We start from the raw sequence: 19,088 nt of genomic DNA on the forward strand, positions 1-19,088 counted from the left end.
GGTGCATTTGCCATTTCTGTTGACATACATGATGAGTTAGATTCAGGTTTTGAGAACTTTCTTCATTAATAGGCTGCTTTCCTAGACCATTGTGGTTTACTGGTTCTCAGTGGGCTTAGCTCAGGTGTGTCAGGAAAATGTGGTAGGAACAGCATGGAGAGGACCAGGAAATGGGTGGGTGCATGGGGGCATGCAATTAAAGGTGAAGAAGGCACGCCTCTGGATTTTTACAACTGCCTGGTGACTAGACTAATTTAAAGGTAAGAAGGTACAGCAACTCTTTAACCTAAACATGGTTTATACTCATCTCTCTAGATACCACTTATTTCCAGTGGTGACTTCTATACAGATGGGTTCCTACTGTCACTTGTGACTGTTTAGGCAGCACAGGACCAGCAGCAGGGTCCCACTCTGTCTGGTTCCCTGCCAGCATTTCCCGATTGTATGATACTTGGCTCTTGTGGTCAGCCTAAGTGGATATGATTTCAGGACCAGTCAGCAGGGTTGTAATAAATCTCCATGGCTTTTGAGAACTCAAAACCTCTAGTGAAATAGAGAAGAGAAAATATCCTAAATTTAGGAAGGGAGAACTCATGTCAGAATGAGGAGGCATTTCCCTAAACTCTCTCAATAAGCTGACTCCCCCTGGACCTCTTTATTTCTAACTGCTTAACTGAAATGTTGAATAGCAAGGGGACTTGTACATAGGACTTGGGGAAGATGTTCTTACAGTGGAGCCCATATACCAGGAAGTAACATAAGTGAAAATCAAATTGCCTAAATTAAAAGAGGAAAGTTTTTTTTTTGAATGTAGTGATTTTAAAGATTTCTGTTACACTGTTTTAGAGAACATTTTATAAATATTTTCTTCTTGACAAGGTCTTACTATGGTGAACTGTGTATAAGTCTCATCTACAATTTCCCTCCATCCCTGACTACGATATTAAAAAATCACATTTTCTGTGGTGAGCAGGTGGTTTACATCATTTTGGCAAAAAACATTTATGACATTAGTTTTGGATAGAAGCTGGAAAAACATATTTCACTGAAAAGTGTTACATTTAGTCGTGTTTGAATATTTTTGCATTTTTGGCCACAGTTTCTGCATCTGGGGTAGAGCTTTCATCTCTCATACAATGACCGTGATCTGCTGAGGAAAAATGACCTTCAGTCTATATTTAATCATTTTTCTCTCTGACTGTGCTCATAAATGGAGCCCAGTGCACACCTTACAGGATGGAAGATCAAAGACAGAATTCAGAGGGGCATTTTGGCAGAGCATTAGGGTACTTACTGGTTGAGGAAGGCGAAGAGGTACCTCATCACTATAAGGACCGACCTGGGCAAGGTCAGGAGGAGTTTGCGGATGTGAAGCGCCCTCTCATAGAGATTATCTATTCCTATGGACAGAAGACGACATACACGGTCAGGCTCCTTTCTCTTGCCACGTTTAAAGCAGAATACTGCAGTACACGTACCGCAGGTACACATCTGAACATAAGCAGTACCCTGCCCTTGGGGGAGATGCAATCATATCCACTATGGTAAATAAGTGATCAGCTTGGGTGCAGCACCATTTCTGAGGATGCCTCCTCTAGCCCAGCACTGTTTTCTGATTTCCATGGTCTTGGCCTTGAGTAATTTAGAGGCTTCTAGACTTAAAAAATCATTTTTCCCTTGCTGCTAATTCTAAATTTTGCATCTGATATGTTTTCAACTCTTTCTGGCTGCATGTTACTAAAGCAGCATTTTGGGGCATGGCACCCCTCCCACAATCGTTATTTATTAATTCAGCATATGATTATGTATTTCTCTATTACTGTGAGCCCAGCAATGTGCCAGCTTTCGAATCTCTCCTTTCTCAAAACTACCATAGTGTTTTTTTAATATTACTTTTTACCTTGTATTATATTATTTCATTGATTTTTAAAACAAATATTTTGGGAGAACCTACCAGGTTTTAAGTGCTGGGTTAAGTATTAGGAATACATTAATAATACTATTCCTGCCCTCCTAGAATGTATGCCCTGGTGTTTATGGTTATTTCCTCATTGTGTCTTCCCTGTGGGATGGTGAGTGCCTGGGACTTCCTAGTATTGTTTTACCTCTATACTAGCAATACAAATTGTTCAAAACATCGCAATACTAACGTGCCTGTGAACATAAGCAGAAAGATTACTACTACTAATCCATTATTTGCATAATTGTATATATTTTACAGCACATTTTCTCATTTGATATCAAACTTAATGGGAATAACACCACTGTAGAGTAGGCAGGGCACACACTGTCAGGCCCATTTAACAGATTAGAGAACTAGGTAAGTCTCTTACCCAAGGTCAGCTGGCTAGGAGGGGTGAAGCTGGGGCTACAACCTACGTTTTCTGTTTCATAAGTCTGGTTGTCTCTCTGGGATTGTAAAGTACCTTTATAAAGTACAACTCTATTATCACCCAATAAGCATATATCTGAGAAAATATTTCAATGAAAAATAATATGTTTAAAAACATTTTTGAAGCTGGCTATAAATTTATATCATTGTTTGTTTTTAATTGCTTTTGAAATATTCGTGTATCCTACTTGAAAATTCTCAGTCCTTAGATTCTGACACCACAGTCAACTGATTCTCCTTCATTATGAAAAAAATTTTTTCTACCTGTAAATGTGGATATTCCTCAATGATTTCTACCTGGTTCTCTTCAACAGTAGCTTCATCCAGTTTCAAGGTTATGACCATTGCTTTTAGGATGTTATTTTTGCTTCCTTTTTCTCCTTTGTTGGGGAGAGAAGTCCTGTTGTTTCTGCCTCTAGATCTCACTGCTAATTTCCTAACTGAAGTTTTTATTATTTCTAACTTGGACCATCACAATACTCTACTAACTCAGTTTCCCTTTTCAATTCCTCTTAAACTAGTTGTTCTCAAACTTGATTTGGATTTGCTTGGGGAGATTTTTAAAAACACTAATGCCTGAGATTCTTTTATGCAGCCAAAGTTGAGAACCACTCTCTTAATTACTCTTGCCAAGCTCATCTCCCTGACTTTTGGAGTGCTGACCTCAGCAGCTCTTCATTTATTACCAAACTGGGCATTTTACTTTTCCCTCTGCACAGCCGAAAAAGTGTGAAAAATGCATTAGCAATATTCTTGCTTAACGACAAATGAGTTTGCAAAACAACAAATAACTATCGGGATTCCTGGGATAAAACACTTGCATTCCTACCTGTAAATATGCATAGTTGAGACTATAGCTCTGCCGTCTTTTGGAAAATGCCATTTCAGAAACTCTTGAGCCAGAATGTAAGTAAAACATTATGATGTAATTATTATTTCAGTAACATTTTTATTTTTAATGTAAACATAATTAACAGTATAATCTTAGTAATATTGAATTAGATACATTATATTCTGCCATTTTATCTGCAAAGTGTTTCAAAATAGGAAAAAAAGATAACACTATGAACAAGGTAGGTTAGGGTCACATATATTGAGTATGAGACTTTGTTTAATATACTTTCCAGCCAATGGTCTTGATTTTTTTTCCTGACAAGAGGGAGTGAAATACTTAAAAAAAAAAAATTATTAAGCAGGTGCACAAATTCACTTAGGCCACAGAAATTCAATAATTAAGTTATCAACATTTCCACCCAATTCAGTCTCACTGTCCCAGTAGGATCAAAACATGTCCCAGAGTAAGCTGTTTATCTTCCATGACAATTTCATGTGACACTTGGGAACCCACACTGTATGGACAGGGAACATGAAATACCTGCAAGCCACTGAGAATTTAATGGGGGGCGGGGGAGGAATTTTGTATCTATACATACTATATATTTAGATACAGTTGGATTATTATTTCATATCAGAAAGTAACTGGTTAAAAGTTTATTACCTGAAAGAATCAATTTAAAAAAACCTATGGTAGTTGTTGCTGCTTTAAGCTAAAGAGTAAAAAGATGATTTAGGACACTTATGTCTAGAAAGTCTATCTCTAAAAATGAAAAAAACTCCTCAAAGGTGAAATTATACATATTATGATCCATTCTTAAAAATAAACACTGAAATTTAGTAGCATTTATCCCCTTGTTCATTAGAAAACTGTGCTTGCATAAATGATTTTATGTTCATGCCTCAAACCAAATATTACCGAATTTAATATATTCATGTAAACAATAAATTATAAAGATGAATTGTCCCATGAATGGTCCCTCGTTGGCAATAACCACTACTCTTTTTCAGCCACATATAAAAGCATATAAGGGTCATGATTAAAAACAAAACAACAAAAAACTTTTGCCATTTTTTATTGAGGATCTTGGGTGTTTCAAGAGTTTAGTCTATTGATTCTCTAAGCTGATCCTCACTTAAAAGTTGAGATCAACTATCAGGGAGAGGATTTTAGCAGTTTAAATCTAGTTTTGGTCCCTAGAGTTAAAAACAAAAGAACAGGAAAGAATGGAAAAGGAACCACTCTTACTGTATTACTGATCTTCAATATTTGTTAAGTCCCATAGAGGGCAAGTCATTCTAGAGGCTAGAAAAGGACACAGGCATTACTTCTAAGAGGTTTAATCTTAATTCAAAATTCTCTGATTCTATCTCAGTTCTAAACTTAGTCCCTCTACCCCTTAAAGGAACTTTCAAAATTTTATTTAAAAAGAATTGGGGGAACAGATATTTGTACACCAATTTCATGGCAGCATTGTTCATAATAGCCAAAAGGTGGGAACCACCCAAATTTTCATTAACAGATGAATGAATAAAGAAATGTGGTATTTACATTTGATAATGTATACGTAATCATAATAAATATGATTCAGCCTTAAAAAGGAAGGAAATTCTGACATATGCTACAACATGGATGAACCTTGCAGACACTGCACTAAGTGAACAAGTCAGACATAAAATGACAAATATTGTACAATTCCACTTATATGAGGCACCTAGAATAAGCAAATTCATAGAGACCGAAAGTAGACCAGACATTGCCAGTGCCTGGGGGGAGAAGAGGATGGGGAATTATTGTTTAATGGCTGCAGAGTTTCTGTTTGGGAAGATGAATCAGTTCTGGAAATGGACAGTGCTGATGGTTGTATAACATTGTGAATGTACTTAATGGCACTGAACTGTACACTTAAAAATGGTTAAAATGGTAAATTTTATGTCATGTATATTTCACTACATTAAAAGAAAGAATTGGGGGCTTGTGGGATGCAAATACAAGATTTCAGGAGAGAAAGACAGGAATATAAAAGAGTGACACCAAAAAGACTAGATACAATTATGATAGGCATACATTTTCTACCTCTACAGTAAACGTAAGTCAAATCACAGAAGAATTGCTGGCTTTCCTGAAACAGTGGCAAATCCACCTATCTCACAGGCTTCAGACCACGATGGCCGTAAGGAGGACTCAGAGTTTTACCTGGCTGGCTGCTCAACAGCTTGCAGTTTGCTTCCCACAGGAGCTTTGCTCCAGTACGAATGACTTATTTACTCTCCCGAGTCCAGTTAGCAGGTCAGAATTTATGGTTGCTACTGACACTCTGATTAATGTACATTCCTAGCTAGCTCTGAATGTGGCAATTCACGGTCTTTCACAATTTCATGCTGGATGAAAAGATGGATCTTTTCTTCCCCTCAGAAAAGTAGTGAGGAAAATCAGTATTTCATTTTGATTTCTTTTAAGTTGGGCTTTGTTTCCATAATTCAAGATCTCATGTAATTAGGTAGAAGTGGCATTCATCCAATCTTCGTCACATGCTCAAGGCTCCCTAGGCTAATTTATGTTCTTTTCTCAGCAATGTAAGGCTCTCATGTCAGTGCCCCAACTTCACAGCATGGGGGTTTGACAGCTCCTTGTAAATGCGTGTGAAAAACCCACCACAAAACTCAAGTTAGTTCAGAAAATGGAAAAAAGTTCAAATGGCCATTGCTCTGAAAACACCAGTTCTCCTGTGGCACTATTTGTAAAAGTATTTGTTTGCCAGAAAACAAATAATAAATCACAAGATGCAGTTTTATCCTTAGATATGAAGACAGGGAAGGAAATATCTGGGTGGCCACATTTAGAAACTGTTTATTAACAGCAGACATGCAAATATTTCAGAGCTCCATAGCCCAACAAATCAGCATTCAAGGTGAATTTACCAGTCCCAGGGCATTTTTAGGTTCACTCTAACAATATCAAGGTGTTAATCAATGTCAACATATGTGATGGTGTATGTGTGTGAATGAAAGGGAAAGAGAAACAGGAATGTTCTAGTACATATGGATGGATATTAGCCTACCCTCAAGTTGAGTTACCACTCCTAGGTAAGAAATGACATGCTTGGAAAGCTCTGTAATGAACAGTTCATAGACTGACTTCTGAGAATTAAACTATTGCTTTCTCTCCTAGGTGAACGACAGCACTATAGAAATAAATACATAACGTTTCCTGTTCTTCTGAATTTTCATATTGAGGTTAGTAAAGGAACTGAGTGTTAGCCTAGAAAGCTTTACCTATTAATTCAGACACTGAGCCTATTAAGTATTTTTAAGGATAAAAGAAATCCTAAGAACATTATTATAAGGCATCAAACAGAAATTTAGAGTTCAGAGAGAAAACCACCATGTATGTCAATAATGCTGAAAGAGTTTTTTTTTTTTTTTTTTTTTTTTTTTCGTGACCGGCACTCAGCCAGTGAGTGCACCGGTCAGTCCTATATAGGATCCGAACCCGCGGCGGGAGCGTCGCCGCGCTGCCAGCGCAGCACTCTACCAAGTGCGCCACGGGCTCGGCCCTGAAAGAGTTTTTAACAGCATTATAGCACCAGGAAAAGAGTTCAAAAGCTTTTTTTCATGAAACAATCAGAAATGGGCAAATAGATTTATGTACTAAGACGTTCATCATAGTATTTTGTATAATTGCAAAATCACTGGAAACAATCTAAAATGTCTAAAACCAGGGGATCTGTTATACAAAATAGAAACCATTATATGGCAACTAACAGCTATATTTAGAAAAACATATACTGATATGGGAAAATTTTAATAACATCATTAATTTTAAGAAGTGGTTTATAAAGAGCCAGTATGGCATGATATAATTTTTACAACAGCTTTATTGAGATATCATTCATCTACCATGTAATCTACCCATTTAAATTGTACAATCCAATAATTTTTAATATACTCAGAGTTGTACATCACCTCAATCAATTTTAGAACATTTTCATCACCTCACAAACCTCATATCTGTTAGCAGTCACTTGGTATGGTACCATTTTTATTAAAAGTATGTAGAAGTGGTATATCCATACAATGAAATATTATTTGGCAATCAAAAGGAATGAGGTACTAATACATGCTAACCCATGGATGATCCTTGAAAATACTATGCTGAGTGAAAGCCAGTCACGAAAGACCACATATTATATGATTACATTGATATGAAACGGCCAGAACAGGCATATCTATAGAGACAGAAAGTAGACAGTGGTTGCCTAGGGCTGAGGGTGGTGGTGGTTATGGGCAAACGGGGACTGACTGCTGTTTACTAACTGGGGTTTCTTTTTGAGGTAATGAAAATGTTCTATAATTGACTGTGGTGTAGTGATGGGTGCATATCCTGTGAATATACTAAAAATCACTAAATTGTACTCTTTAATGGATGAGTTGTATAAGGATTATACCTCAATAAGGCTGCTTTAAAATAGGTACATAGGTATATATAGAAAAGCTCTGGAAAGATACTAAAAAGTTTAACATTATCTCTGGGTAAAGGAATTATGGGTGATTTATTCTGTTTATAATTTTTCTACAGTGATCAAATATTAATCACATGATAAACAATTATTTTTAAAAAGCACTGACTACCTATTTGATGATTTTAGGGAATCATTGTTAATTTTTTAGGGTATGATACTGGAATTTTGGTTATGCTGTACATTAGTGTACAATATAATGTTTGTTGTACACACCATTGGTTCTCTTTGAATAGTGGCATTGTGGGGGATAGTATTTTGTTCCATGTGCTTTTGTGTGTTTTTCAAGTACTCTACAATGACTATGTGTTGGTTTTGTGATAGGAAAAAATTTCCCCCCTAAAAAAAGGTTTCCTCACATCCAAGGAGTCACTTAAATAATAACACGTAATTCAAAATGAAGTGCAAATGTCTCATCTGGGCTCATAGCCCAAAGGCAGCCAGGAACAACCATGAATTACTTGAGTGGTTCTTCTAGAGCAAGCCACTTGGACTTATGCCCTAGGGCATCTCAGAGCCATGATACATGGACGGTCTACTAGCTGCCCAGACTTTGTGGTTATAACCTGGAGCATTCACAAAATCATTTGCAAAGTGGATGGTTAAAAGAAAAGAAACAAAAAACAAACAAAAAAAACCCTTGGGTGAGAAACTACCAAGTTTACCATTTCAAGTTTATAGCATTTGATTTCACTATGTCTTCACTTGGGTAAATAAATTTTTAAAAGAAATTTGCAGCGAATTGGGGAATGAATAGTGCATATTAAAAAAAAAAAAAGAATGCTAATATAAATTCCCTTTTACTACATATATTTGTAAGCTTTCACATGGCCAGATAATAACTCACCACCACCACCAAAAAAAAAAAAAAAACAAAAACTGAAATCCAAAAACAGGTAAGCAAAAAGTAGTGGGTGCTCTAGAGACTTATGTAAACTCTTAGAAAAATCTTCTCTTTCCCCTTTTTCATCTTTTCTATACCAAATTAACTGTCACGTGAAATTATCTTAAGAGAGAAAATCAAACCCAATTACGGTAATGCTACAAGATGACATGGGTAAAAACAATCTATCACTCTGATATCTCTCTCCTCCCTAAAATCTCTATCATATACTAACAGACTGCATTTATTTATAAATATCTATCTTTCCTGGTAGATTTTAAGCCTCTCGAGTTCAAGAAGCAAGTCATTAAATTTTCTGTACATTGTAGGCAATTAATCAACTTGGTTCAAATCATCAAATTTGTAGTATCAGTGAGGGGATACAATGATGAATGACATATTATGCCTTTCTCAAAGAATTTATTAAAGATCCAAGAAAAATGCAGATACATCATGTTCACATTGGTAAGAGAAAATGCTTGCCTAGAGATAAATCAATAATAGCAAGGAATCCCCCTTTTTAAACAGGGTAGAGGTTGGAGAAAAAAGCTGTTATAGAAAGAAGTTGTTAAGGCCAATATGTGTTCTTGAAAAGCCTCCCATCTTGCAAAACTGTGCACTAAAAATAACAAGACTTAAGGGGAAAAACAGGGTTGGAGAAGACGGCTCAACACCTATGAAACTTTGTAACTAGAGCATTAACAAAAGACATTAACACTCCTATTAAAAAATATGAGCACAGTTAAATCTCTACTGGCACGAGTACCCTTTGCAGCCTTAAACCCCAGGGCTCCTGCTTCTTCCTTCAAGATATAAGTCCTGGAGGGCATTCATTTCCAACAGAGACCACTTTCATCAAAATTAATCCAAGGATTATTAATCCATTAATTTTCATTAATCCATTGTTGTAATACAGGGACCAATGCCTTTGCAGCTTCTGCATTTGCCCTTGCAGCGTCCAAGGCACTGCTTGTATGAAAGAAAGGTACTTGTGTAGATTTTCTGTTTTCTTCCTTATGGTGTAGATATTTTGCTAAGCCTGACTCTTTAATTGTGAGAAAGCTTGACTTTGATTGTTACAAAACACTTAATGTGCTGTGAGAAATCATGCTGGAACCAATACAACTTTTGGGTTACACTAACATCATTTCTAAATGCATGTGAGGTAATTATGTCAAAGAAATACATGTTTAGCAGAATAGACAGATTAGTAAGAGGCTAACCCAGGTACTGGCATATGTGACCTGAGTTGGCAGTAGGAGTAGTGCTAATAGTAGTAATGATGACAGCTAGCAACATTTATTCAGGATTATTATGTGTCAGGCATGATGTTAAACACTTCAATATATTTCATTTATTCTTCACAGACTTTACAAAGTAGATGAAGAAACAGCTATATAATAACATTAAGTATTAATCTTTGCCCAAGTTGACAAAGCTGGTAAGTAGTGAAGCTAGGATTTGAATCTAGATCTTTCTGACCCTATGGCCTCAGGTATTATTATTATTTTATTTCATTTTACAGAGATCCTTAATATCAAAGAACACTTCCAAAAGTCTAAAATAGATTCGAGATCACTACTCAAGTTATACAGGGAGGTCAGTGGGGAAAAAGTAGTTTGTGTTCTCAAAAGCCAGATTTCACACAATGGCAGGCACTAAATCTAGTTACACTGAGCTTAATAAAGGCTGGTCTTTTTCATGATGTGCAGGAAGTCCTGCTCATTGACTTCTCCTTCTCCGTCAATCATTTCCTGGAAGGGAGCTTGAAGATCACCTTGACTAGAGTAGAGGGACTCCTGAAACCTGCAGCTCCTCATCCAACTCCTTGGCCAAACATTTCAGAGTTTTGAACGATATCTTCCCAGTTTGATCACTGAAGAGCTTGAAAGCTTTCAGGATTTCTTCTTTGGTATCTTTCTCAGACTTTTCTCGGTCATTAGTCAAAAAGTCACTAAAATTCATCATTTTTCCTGCTCCTTCCTTATCAGTTTCACTTATCATTTTTCTGATTTCTTCTTTCTTGAGTTCAAAGCCCAGGGCCCTCACTGCCACCTTAAGTTCTTTAATACCTATGGCCCTACTTCCATCAGCATCAAAGAGATCAAAAGTTTCCTGGATTTCCTATTTCTGCTCTATGGCCTCAGTTATTAAACAACCACAATGAAATGATATTTCTCATCCAATGAAAGCGTTCAATGATTCTACAATGGTAACTGACAATGTGGCCCAATGCTCTTTATCCAACTGGTACATGTAAGCGTTAAAGTTGATATCATGTATGTACCTAGAAAACCAATAAGCATTGTAGAGCACTTATTATATTTCCAGACTTAAGCTTTCTGGCTAGGATGTGAGGGAAATCTTTGGACATGGCCAAAGGAGAATTCCAGAAATGAGACAGCTCCTTTTCAGTTCTTTCCAGCTGGGTCAGAAGTCTGCTGTGATGACTCAGGCTTTGCAAGGGCTTTGGAATGGACACACAGGCATACTTCTAAATTCCACACAGGACATCTGACTTGGGAGTTGGGAGGGAGGATTATGACTGGGAATTCATACCCAACTAGAGCCAGGACTTTAAGCACAGATGCCAACAAAAGAACTTTCGGTATAACCTTGACTCTTCATTTCATTTAAATTCTATTTGACTATGTATTGAGTACTTACTCTATGACTGGAATTAACTATGCCATGTGTTAGGGGCACAAAACTGAATATTCCATCAAGACCTCAAGGGCCTAGGAGCTAACCGTATGCATTTCATTGCGCGTACTCTGTGCCAGGCACTCTTCTTGGCACTTTATATGTATTACCTCATTTAATGCTTACAACCCTGTGATGTATGAACTAACATTCTCTGTTTTATGGATGAGGAAACTGAGGCGTAGACAGCTTAAGAAACTTACTAAGGTCACATAGCCGGTGAGCAAGTGGCAGAGCTAGGATTTGAACCTAGGCTGTTTGAGTCCAGAGCCTGCATTCTTAACCTCTTCCCTAAACTCCCTCTCTAGTAGATGGAGACAGAGGGGTTAAAAAATTATAATGTGGGGCAATAAGAGAAATTAAAGACATATGTACACAGTGGAATATTAGTAGAGGAGAGTGATTAATTACACTTGGGGTGGTAGGGAGGACAGCGTTCCTGGAGGAGGGCCAGTTCAGCAAAGCATTCAGAGCAGATGTTGAGTGGCCATCAGGGACAGCAGAGGAAACAGCTCAAGAAAGGCTTGGAGGTGGGAGATGGCCCGGAATGCACGCAGCTTGCAATTGTTGAAATATACAGGAGCTAGGATAGGGGTGGCCAGAGATGACTGCACAGAGATCAGATAGAGGAAAGATCAGATACAGAAAGAATTCAATTCTTTGAATTGGCCATACTGAGAATTTTGTTTTTATCTGGGAAATATTGAAATAGGTTTTAAAGAGGGGAGAGAGCAAATAATCCAATTTTCCCTGTGTATCTAGCTGTCTGTGGAGGAGGAAATGATGTGTGTTGCAGGGAGAGGAGAGGGCAAAACCTAGAAGGAGGGAGTCCTTTGTCTATTTAAGAGACTGTAACAATAGCCCCAGTGAGGAAACAAGGTGATGGGGAAGGAGGGATGAGTAGGGAGATTTTTTTGAGGTCAAGTCAATCGGAGTCGATTTAGGTGGGGGACTGGTGGAGGTTTCTTTATTAAGAGTAAAGCTTGATTCTTATCAAAGTCTGTGACTGAAGTCAGCTCTAGACTCTTGTGTGGGAACTTGGGTTTAAAGGGGTATGGCATTTTTAGGTGCATGAAACCTAACTGAGGTTAATAATGAATTCTTGGTATCATTATTTTCACCTTCCTTTGTGTAGTGTCAGAAGCTCCCACTGAAGAAAACAGCAATGCATTCCTTTGCTGATGACTATCACTTTCATAATATGTCATACACAGTCCCAGAGCAACTCTGCCTATTAGCTGGGGATGCCCACTGATATATAGATAATGACCACCTGCTGTTCCTGTACCATAATAATGATCTTTTATCTCATTTTACCTTATTTCTTGAAGTAACCCTTAAAGATGGATAAATTACCCCACTCCTAAAATTGGTTCAGAAAACCAAGAACCAAAGGCCAAAAAAAGCCTCCATTTCCATGTTATAACTTTCTCCTCTTCCTTAGGCGTTGGCACCTGCCTTTCTGTTTTGTTTCAGCCACTAAGTGGGAAGCTCCTGGCCCTACGGAGCCTAAGGATGTTCAGGAGCGAAGCCCACTCAGCTAAGGGCGAGGCCACAGCTGGGAGGATGACTCATGCTGGATCCAGAAAGAAAATAGTTTCAGAAATTTGGTGGTAACGGGGTAATGGTGGGGATGAGAATATTTGCTTGGTGGTGGGGGGAGTGCCTTTCCCGGGAAGTTGGTTAGTGTAAGTGATTCTGGTGGGAAAAGACTTAAAAAGAAAGTCCACTTACTGATACAAGAAATCAGATCATTAAATCTTTCCTTAGGAAAGAGGGGGTTTTCCAGCCCACGGAAATAGAGCTTCAGAACGCCAGCCACTGAGTTAATATCATGGTTACTCTGGTCATCAGCCAAAGGGTTCTCACCTAATTAAAAAAAAAATTAGTTACATGCACAAGCTTCTCTTTGTTTAAAAACTGTTTCTACACACACCCATTGCTATATATATATATGTATCTTTTAATTATGTTTTATGAAAGATTATATGGTACTAAAATTAAAATAATTGGTTTAGATATCCCACCCCATGATTAACCTAAAAATAGTTGGCTATAATAAAACTTTTTTTTATATTATGCTACCAAATAATCCCTTAGAAGTTACCCAAATCTTAAAATAAAATATTGTGGTATTTATAATTTTACCCAACTTTTCTTTTTTTTTTTTAAAGCTGAAATCTGTAATCTTACTTTGACATGAATTCAAAGACTGCATTCTGTGTTTCTTATCCTACTGGTAAAAAGATACAATATAAATCTGTCTAGCTATGCTACAGGAGTCAGCAAAATTTATCAGAAACATCATAGTCTTCTAATTTTGAACACCTACAATTAATAAATAGGTGCTTCCCAAAGGGCATGGTAGTCTCCACAGTCCTTTTGAAATCCACCTTGAGCAGTGGAAGATTTTGAAATCAGAGAAATTTGGAAGTGTACCCTTAATGGTACTACGGAGTTTGTATAAAAAGTGGAAATTAAAAAAAAAAAAATCACAAATATAAAATTATATAGTAAACAGTTTTAAAATATTAGGCAACCAAGCTGGCTAGTCCAAGTCCCTGAGAATTAAACTGGGATAAAATCCTTAAGAAGTTCAACGTAGCATGCAGCCCTAAATCAAACTCCAGTTTTCATTCACAGGTCTACTATTTCTTTTAAAGTTCACAAAGTGTGCACTGTATTTTAATGTATTTTTTTTGCCTCTTGGGGCAATTTATTTTCAGGGATTTGTTGTTCCCTTTTCCCTGCTCCAAGGGCGGGAAATTGCTTAACATAAATTCACCAGAATATAGATTTTTTTGCCCACTGTGAGAAAGCCTCACTGAAACAGATCACAAATAAATACCAGGGGAATTTCCAAGGGAAAATAAGAGAGCATTTTGCCTGTGGTTTCTGGCACAGGAACCTGATGCTTTACCACATTTCCACTTATCCTGAACATATTCAATGAAAGAGACTTGGCACACGTAGCTGCTCACAGGTGAGGCCTCTCTGCTCTACCCAGCACATGGGTCACAGCATTTGGAGCAGGAAAAAACAACGTGGCCACAAGTTAACCTCTTCAGTCAAGGCTTCAAACTTCAAAGGGTTCTATGCCAAGTCTGGGAAAGGGGAAATTGAACAAAGAAAGTAGCTTCGTCTCTACACGATGGCCACTCTTTATTCTTGCTTTGACTTCCAAGCAGAGGAAGGAAGGTACAGATGTATCCAGAAGTAGACACAATACAAATCATTATAATTGGAGAGCATTAATAGCTAATAGCTACCCTTAAAGACTTAGGCGTTTTCATGGATTATATCTAATCCTCACAGCAATCCTGCAATTTTACAGATGAGGAAATCGAGGCCAAAGTGAAAACTGAGTCACTTGACCCAAATCCCACAATTACTAAATGAGTCTGATTTGATTTTAGGTCTGCCTGAAACTAAAGCATATGGTTTTGCTAATCATAATATGCTAATTAACAGTTTAGTAGGATTTATTTGGTAGGCAATTATGAGCAAGAGTAAGGCACTAACTAGGGTCATCGGGAAGGGGTCTGAGGATGGCGATGACAGGAGGAAAGAGCTCCTGACAGGAAGGGGATGGGCAGCCGGGAGGAGCTGCCTCACACCTGCTGTCTGGGCCCAGGGCTGCCTTGGCCACTCTTCCAGAACCCTTTCAGGTACCACTTTTGACACTGGTGTTGCAGATTATCAATGTCAGTCCTAAACCAGGATGCAAAGCTCATACCTTTTTCTACCTTTAATAACAGAGACTCATAATTTTGTCCTCATTTCTCAGCTATTCTGAATGGATTCTTACCAGAGCATTCAAAATGAAATAAACACAATGGGAAAGGTTTTAAGATATTATACAGAATGAGGATGCCACTTCAGTCTACAGAAAATGATGTTTAACACGGTTTGCTTGTAGGTATAGACATACACGGTTTGCTTGTAGGTATAGAAATGCAATTACCTCTCTCAAATGAATTTTTAATATCATTGACTTCCACCTGGGAACCAGACACTCTGAAAATCCCCTGATGCTGAAGACCTAAAGACAATAGAAGGGAAAGACAATGAAAAACCCCATCATATCCTCTAGGTCCCCCTTTTCCCCCCAAATTAAAAGTTAAACAGAAAGGCACATTTACTGAAATACTCCTAGCGATCATTTTTTAAAAATAAGAATTCTGTAGTTTCTGGATTACCATAGAGATTGATGAACCGAATACAGCTTTCCACAATGAGAGGGATAACCTGTCCTGAGTCCTGGGTAAAGAGATGGAAACCAGTTAACCTCAGAGGAGAGGTATAAATCACACACAATAATAAAGCTCACATACTTTAACAGTAATTAAAGAGTGATTTTTACTGTTTTAGATGACCATTTTCAAATCTACCCCCTCTAAAATCTTCCACAAGGCCAAAAAAAAGAAAAGAATTTATTCTTAAGCAAAGGTTATATTTCAGTTCTGGAGCAAACCAAGTTAAATACATTTAAGGTAGTCCTGTTTTACTCTGCTGTGCTTCAAGATGTCAAAAGCAAATTGATCTCTCTTACTTATATTTAGTCCCACATACCAAAATGAAAAATGAATAGCTCACTTTTTAAAGGTTATTTATACAGGTGATCAATCTTTAATGGACTTAAAAAGAACTCTGTGTACTATAATAATTATATCTTAAGACCCACTGATTGTGCCCATCACCAAAGACCTTTCAGTCATCTCGGGATCATCTCTACAACGTCCCTGAGAGTGCATCCCCTAGAGGATCACAGTTATAAAAGGGCATGATATGACAATTGTTTCATGGATAAGTAAAACATGTCATGTATTTACTTCCTTTGCATCAGAACTTACTCATCCTTGATTTTTCATTGTTATTTTTTCATGTTTTAAGGATTAAGATAAAAATTGCATGAATGTATATCTCATTATATCTCATTTCCTTAGGAAGGGACATATTTTGGCCTTCTTTCCCCACATCTTGCAAAATAGTTACTGCACTCTACTGAACGAATGTAAATTCTGGAAATGATCTAAAGCATGTACAGGATGACAAATGAGAGGAAGGAGCTGCTGGGGTCTCAGTTAAATATGTATCAATGTCATGCACTCCACGAGTTAAAGAAGGTTACAGACTACGGAGTTATTTTTCATGTACTTTTAAGACTCTGCTCTTTCAGGAATTAGATCTTTAATGGAAACACGAGGTTCAAAAATGAGTAACTGACATCGGGCTTTAACTCATGAGGAATTTAATCTGAAACACAAGAAGAACTTGGTTGTCTTAATATATTAGAACAATTCAGAATCCACTAACCTTTCCAATTAAGCAGTGGGGGAAGGAGTGGGAATAATGCAGTTCAGCAATTTAAACTCTTTACTATTTCTAGAATGGGTAATACACTTCTTAAGGAATAGTTTTATTTTAGGTTTTAAGACAATCTAATCAGTGTATAAACCAGTTAATGGTTCAATTACTTCTGGAGCCTGTATTAAGTTTCTCTAATTAGTTAATTTGTTTTAGGAGCATAAATTTTATTAATTTCTTGAAGAAGAGCCTTAAGAATAAAAACACATTTTAGTGACTAAATGGCTAATTTTAGTGGACTAGTTGGCTCAAGAACTGCAATGTAATTACATCAAAATGTACTCAATATGTGAGAGGAGTTTTTTTTTAAGATACAAGTGTGTTTTAGGGGAAGTAACCTTTATAAGAACAATTCATGTAACTGCAATTTAAAAGAGCAACAAATATTTAACTATAAGTGATAAAAGGAGAATACCTCTGCTGAATTCAGTATTAATACAAAAAGATAAACAAAGAATAAAAGGTGATTGAAAGGAAAATGTTTGCATTAAGATAGTTCTATCTAAAAATGTCTTAGGTTTTCATATTATTTAAAAAATACTTTTGTCTTTACATTTACTCAGGTAATTGGTAATCTTTTAGCTATTATCAGTATTTCATTCAGATACAATTAATTTTTTCACCAAAAAGTAATGAGTGTGTGTGTTTTAATTTAATTTCATGGATGCCAGATGTGTGGGTAGAAAATACTTCACAAGTGACACACTGGGCTGTACCCCATCTACCATCCAAAGAAATCCGTTTGTGTCTCAGTTTCCCTATGGGAAAAAGAGGAAAAATGGCTTTGCTCTTGCTCTCTCACAGAGATCTCGTGGAGGTCTCAGCTGGTCAAGCACTTCTCAGACGTCTGTATCCTCTGTATGCTGCCCAGGATGGCGAAGGTCTCATGTAAGTGATTTTTCCGTGATAACTGGTTTATTTCTTTGTTAGTACCTCAATTTGGTTTCCTTTCACTGCTCTTAATGAAAAATCTTTTAAAAAATATATGTTCTTTCCTATTACCTTAAGCAGCCATTCTTGTAGTGTATTATCAAATATAACAGAATCATAATCTGTTTCTTTGAGCTTTTCTATATTTTCTTTCTGTGCCAGGCCTTCAGCTGCACATCCATTGCTTTCATTTTATCATTCCCCTCTCTCCATCTAATTTGCCCCTGCTTATAAGCCATGAGCTGGGAAACCAGATAATCAAATTTGACAATAATTTTATATTAAATTAGAGACAATAATGCTCTTCTGGGTTTAGGGCTTAAGGCAGTGGATTTGTGATTACTACTTAGATTGTTCAGTGGCTTTTCACTTAATTCCATAGTTAGGGCTCATTTTTAAGGCTGCCTGAGGTTTCTAATCTATCCTATATATGTATGTATCCGAATGTCTATCTGTCCATATCCATGCCACAGGCACACACCCATACACACACTTATCTTTTAATCATTAGTGCACATATTCAATAAACAAATCTTTCTTTAAGGAAAGTAAGATGTCTGTAACATATCATTAGAGGAGGTTATTAATGATGTGGTTTCCCACATAAATTTAGTCTGCATGTCATAAAACGTTAGCTATGAAGGCGAAAGCAAACCCTTTTCTTTTTTCTATAATTTACACTAGGGTCTACAATCCAGTATTAAATATGCATTTGGCATTTATCATTGACTTTCCTTGATAAAAGACCTAGACTCAAATTTGATGTTTGCCGACCACATAATGTAAAAACTAAGAGTTTAACCTATCCATTTTTACTAGGGAAGACTCTTCCTATTAAATTAGTGTTTGATTTCTATAGTTCCTTTCTAAGTAACGCCTATTTACAAATCTGTCTAATTCCCAACTGCAAACATTTTTCTTTTAAAGACCTTAAAAGTCGAATTAAAGGCAGGCATGAGCATGACTTGAACACGATACCGAGAGCAGAAGAGGCTGCACACCCTCCCTTCCCTCTAGCACTATACCTGATGTCTCGTGTGCGAGTTCCTTCGTCCTCGGCTAGAGCATTATCAGAAATATAGGATGAAAAAGAAGACAGAGAGTAAACACAGCAAGGATACAAGATATAGACTAGGGTCTCACAATTTATCCAATATAATGAATTCCTCAAGTCTTGGGAAATCAAAACTCTTGCCGTGCTTCAGAGCTAGCCTAATAAACGGACTTCAAATATATATTTTGTGTCATCTCATTATGTGCACGAGTAAAAATAAAACATTTTGATTAGTTTGCTTTTTTCCTTTTTGTACAAATTATGTTTTTTTGTTTTTTTTGTTTTTGTTTTTTTAAAACAGGGCTTTCTTTTTTGCCCACATAGTAGCACCCATATTTATTCCCTCTTCTGAAGGCACTCAACCCAAATAATCTTTCCTCTCTGACTTCAGGAAATATTATATTG

General features: G+C 36.9%; 1 protein-coding gene across 2 annotated transcripts in view; it reads right to left on the reverse strand.

Annotated features, from left to right (window-relative positions):
* The window catches only part of SRGAP1 (SLIT-ROBO Rho GTPase activating protein 1), a 252,050-nt gene that overhangs the window by 14,263 nt on the left and 218,699 nt on the right, over window positions 1-19,088 (reverse strand). The window contains exons 12-16 of one of the 2 annotated variants that reach the window (XM_063074938.1): window positions 18,655-18,688; window positions 15,532-15,592; window positions 15,297-15,374; window positions 13,067-13,201; window positions 1,295-1,400 (exon numbers count right to left, since the gene is read on the reverse strand). In XM_063074938.1, coding sequence (XP_062931008.1) covers window positions 1,295-1,400; window positions 13,067-13,201; window positions 15,297-15,374; window positions 15,532-15,592; window positions 18,655-18,688 — 414 coding nt within the window. The remainder of the gene's footprint in view (window positions 1-1,294; window positions 1,401-13,066; window positions 13,202-15,296; window positions 15,375-15,531; window positions 15,593-18,654; window positions 18,689-19,088) is intronic. The other variant, XM_063074937.1, reaches the window with a different exon arrangement.

This window comes from Cynocephalus volans, chromosome 12, assembly GCF_027409185.1.
Source record: "Cynocephalus volans isolate mCynVol1 chromosome 12, mCynVol1.pri, whole genome shotgun sequence".
Classification (NCBI taxonomy): Eukaryota; Metazoa; Chordata; class Mammalia; order Dermoptera; family Cynocephalidae; genus Cynocephalus; species Cynocephalus volans.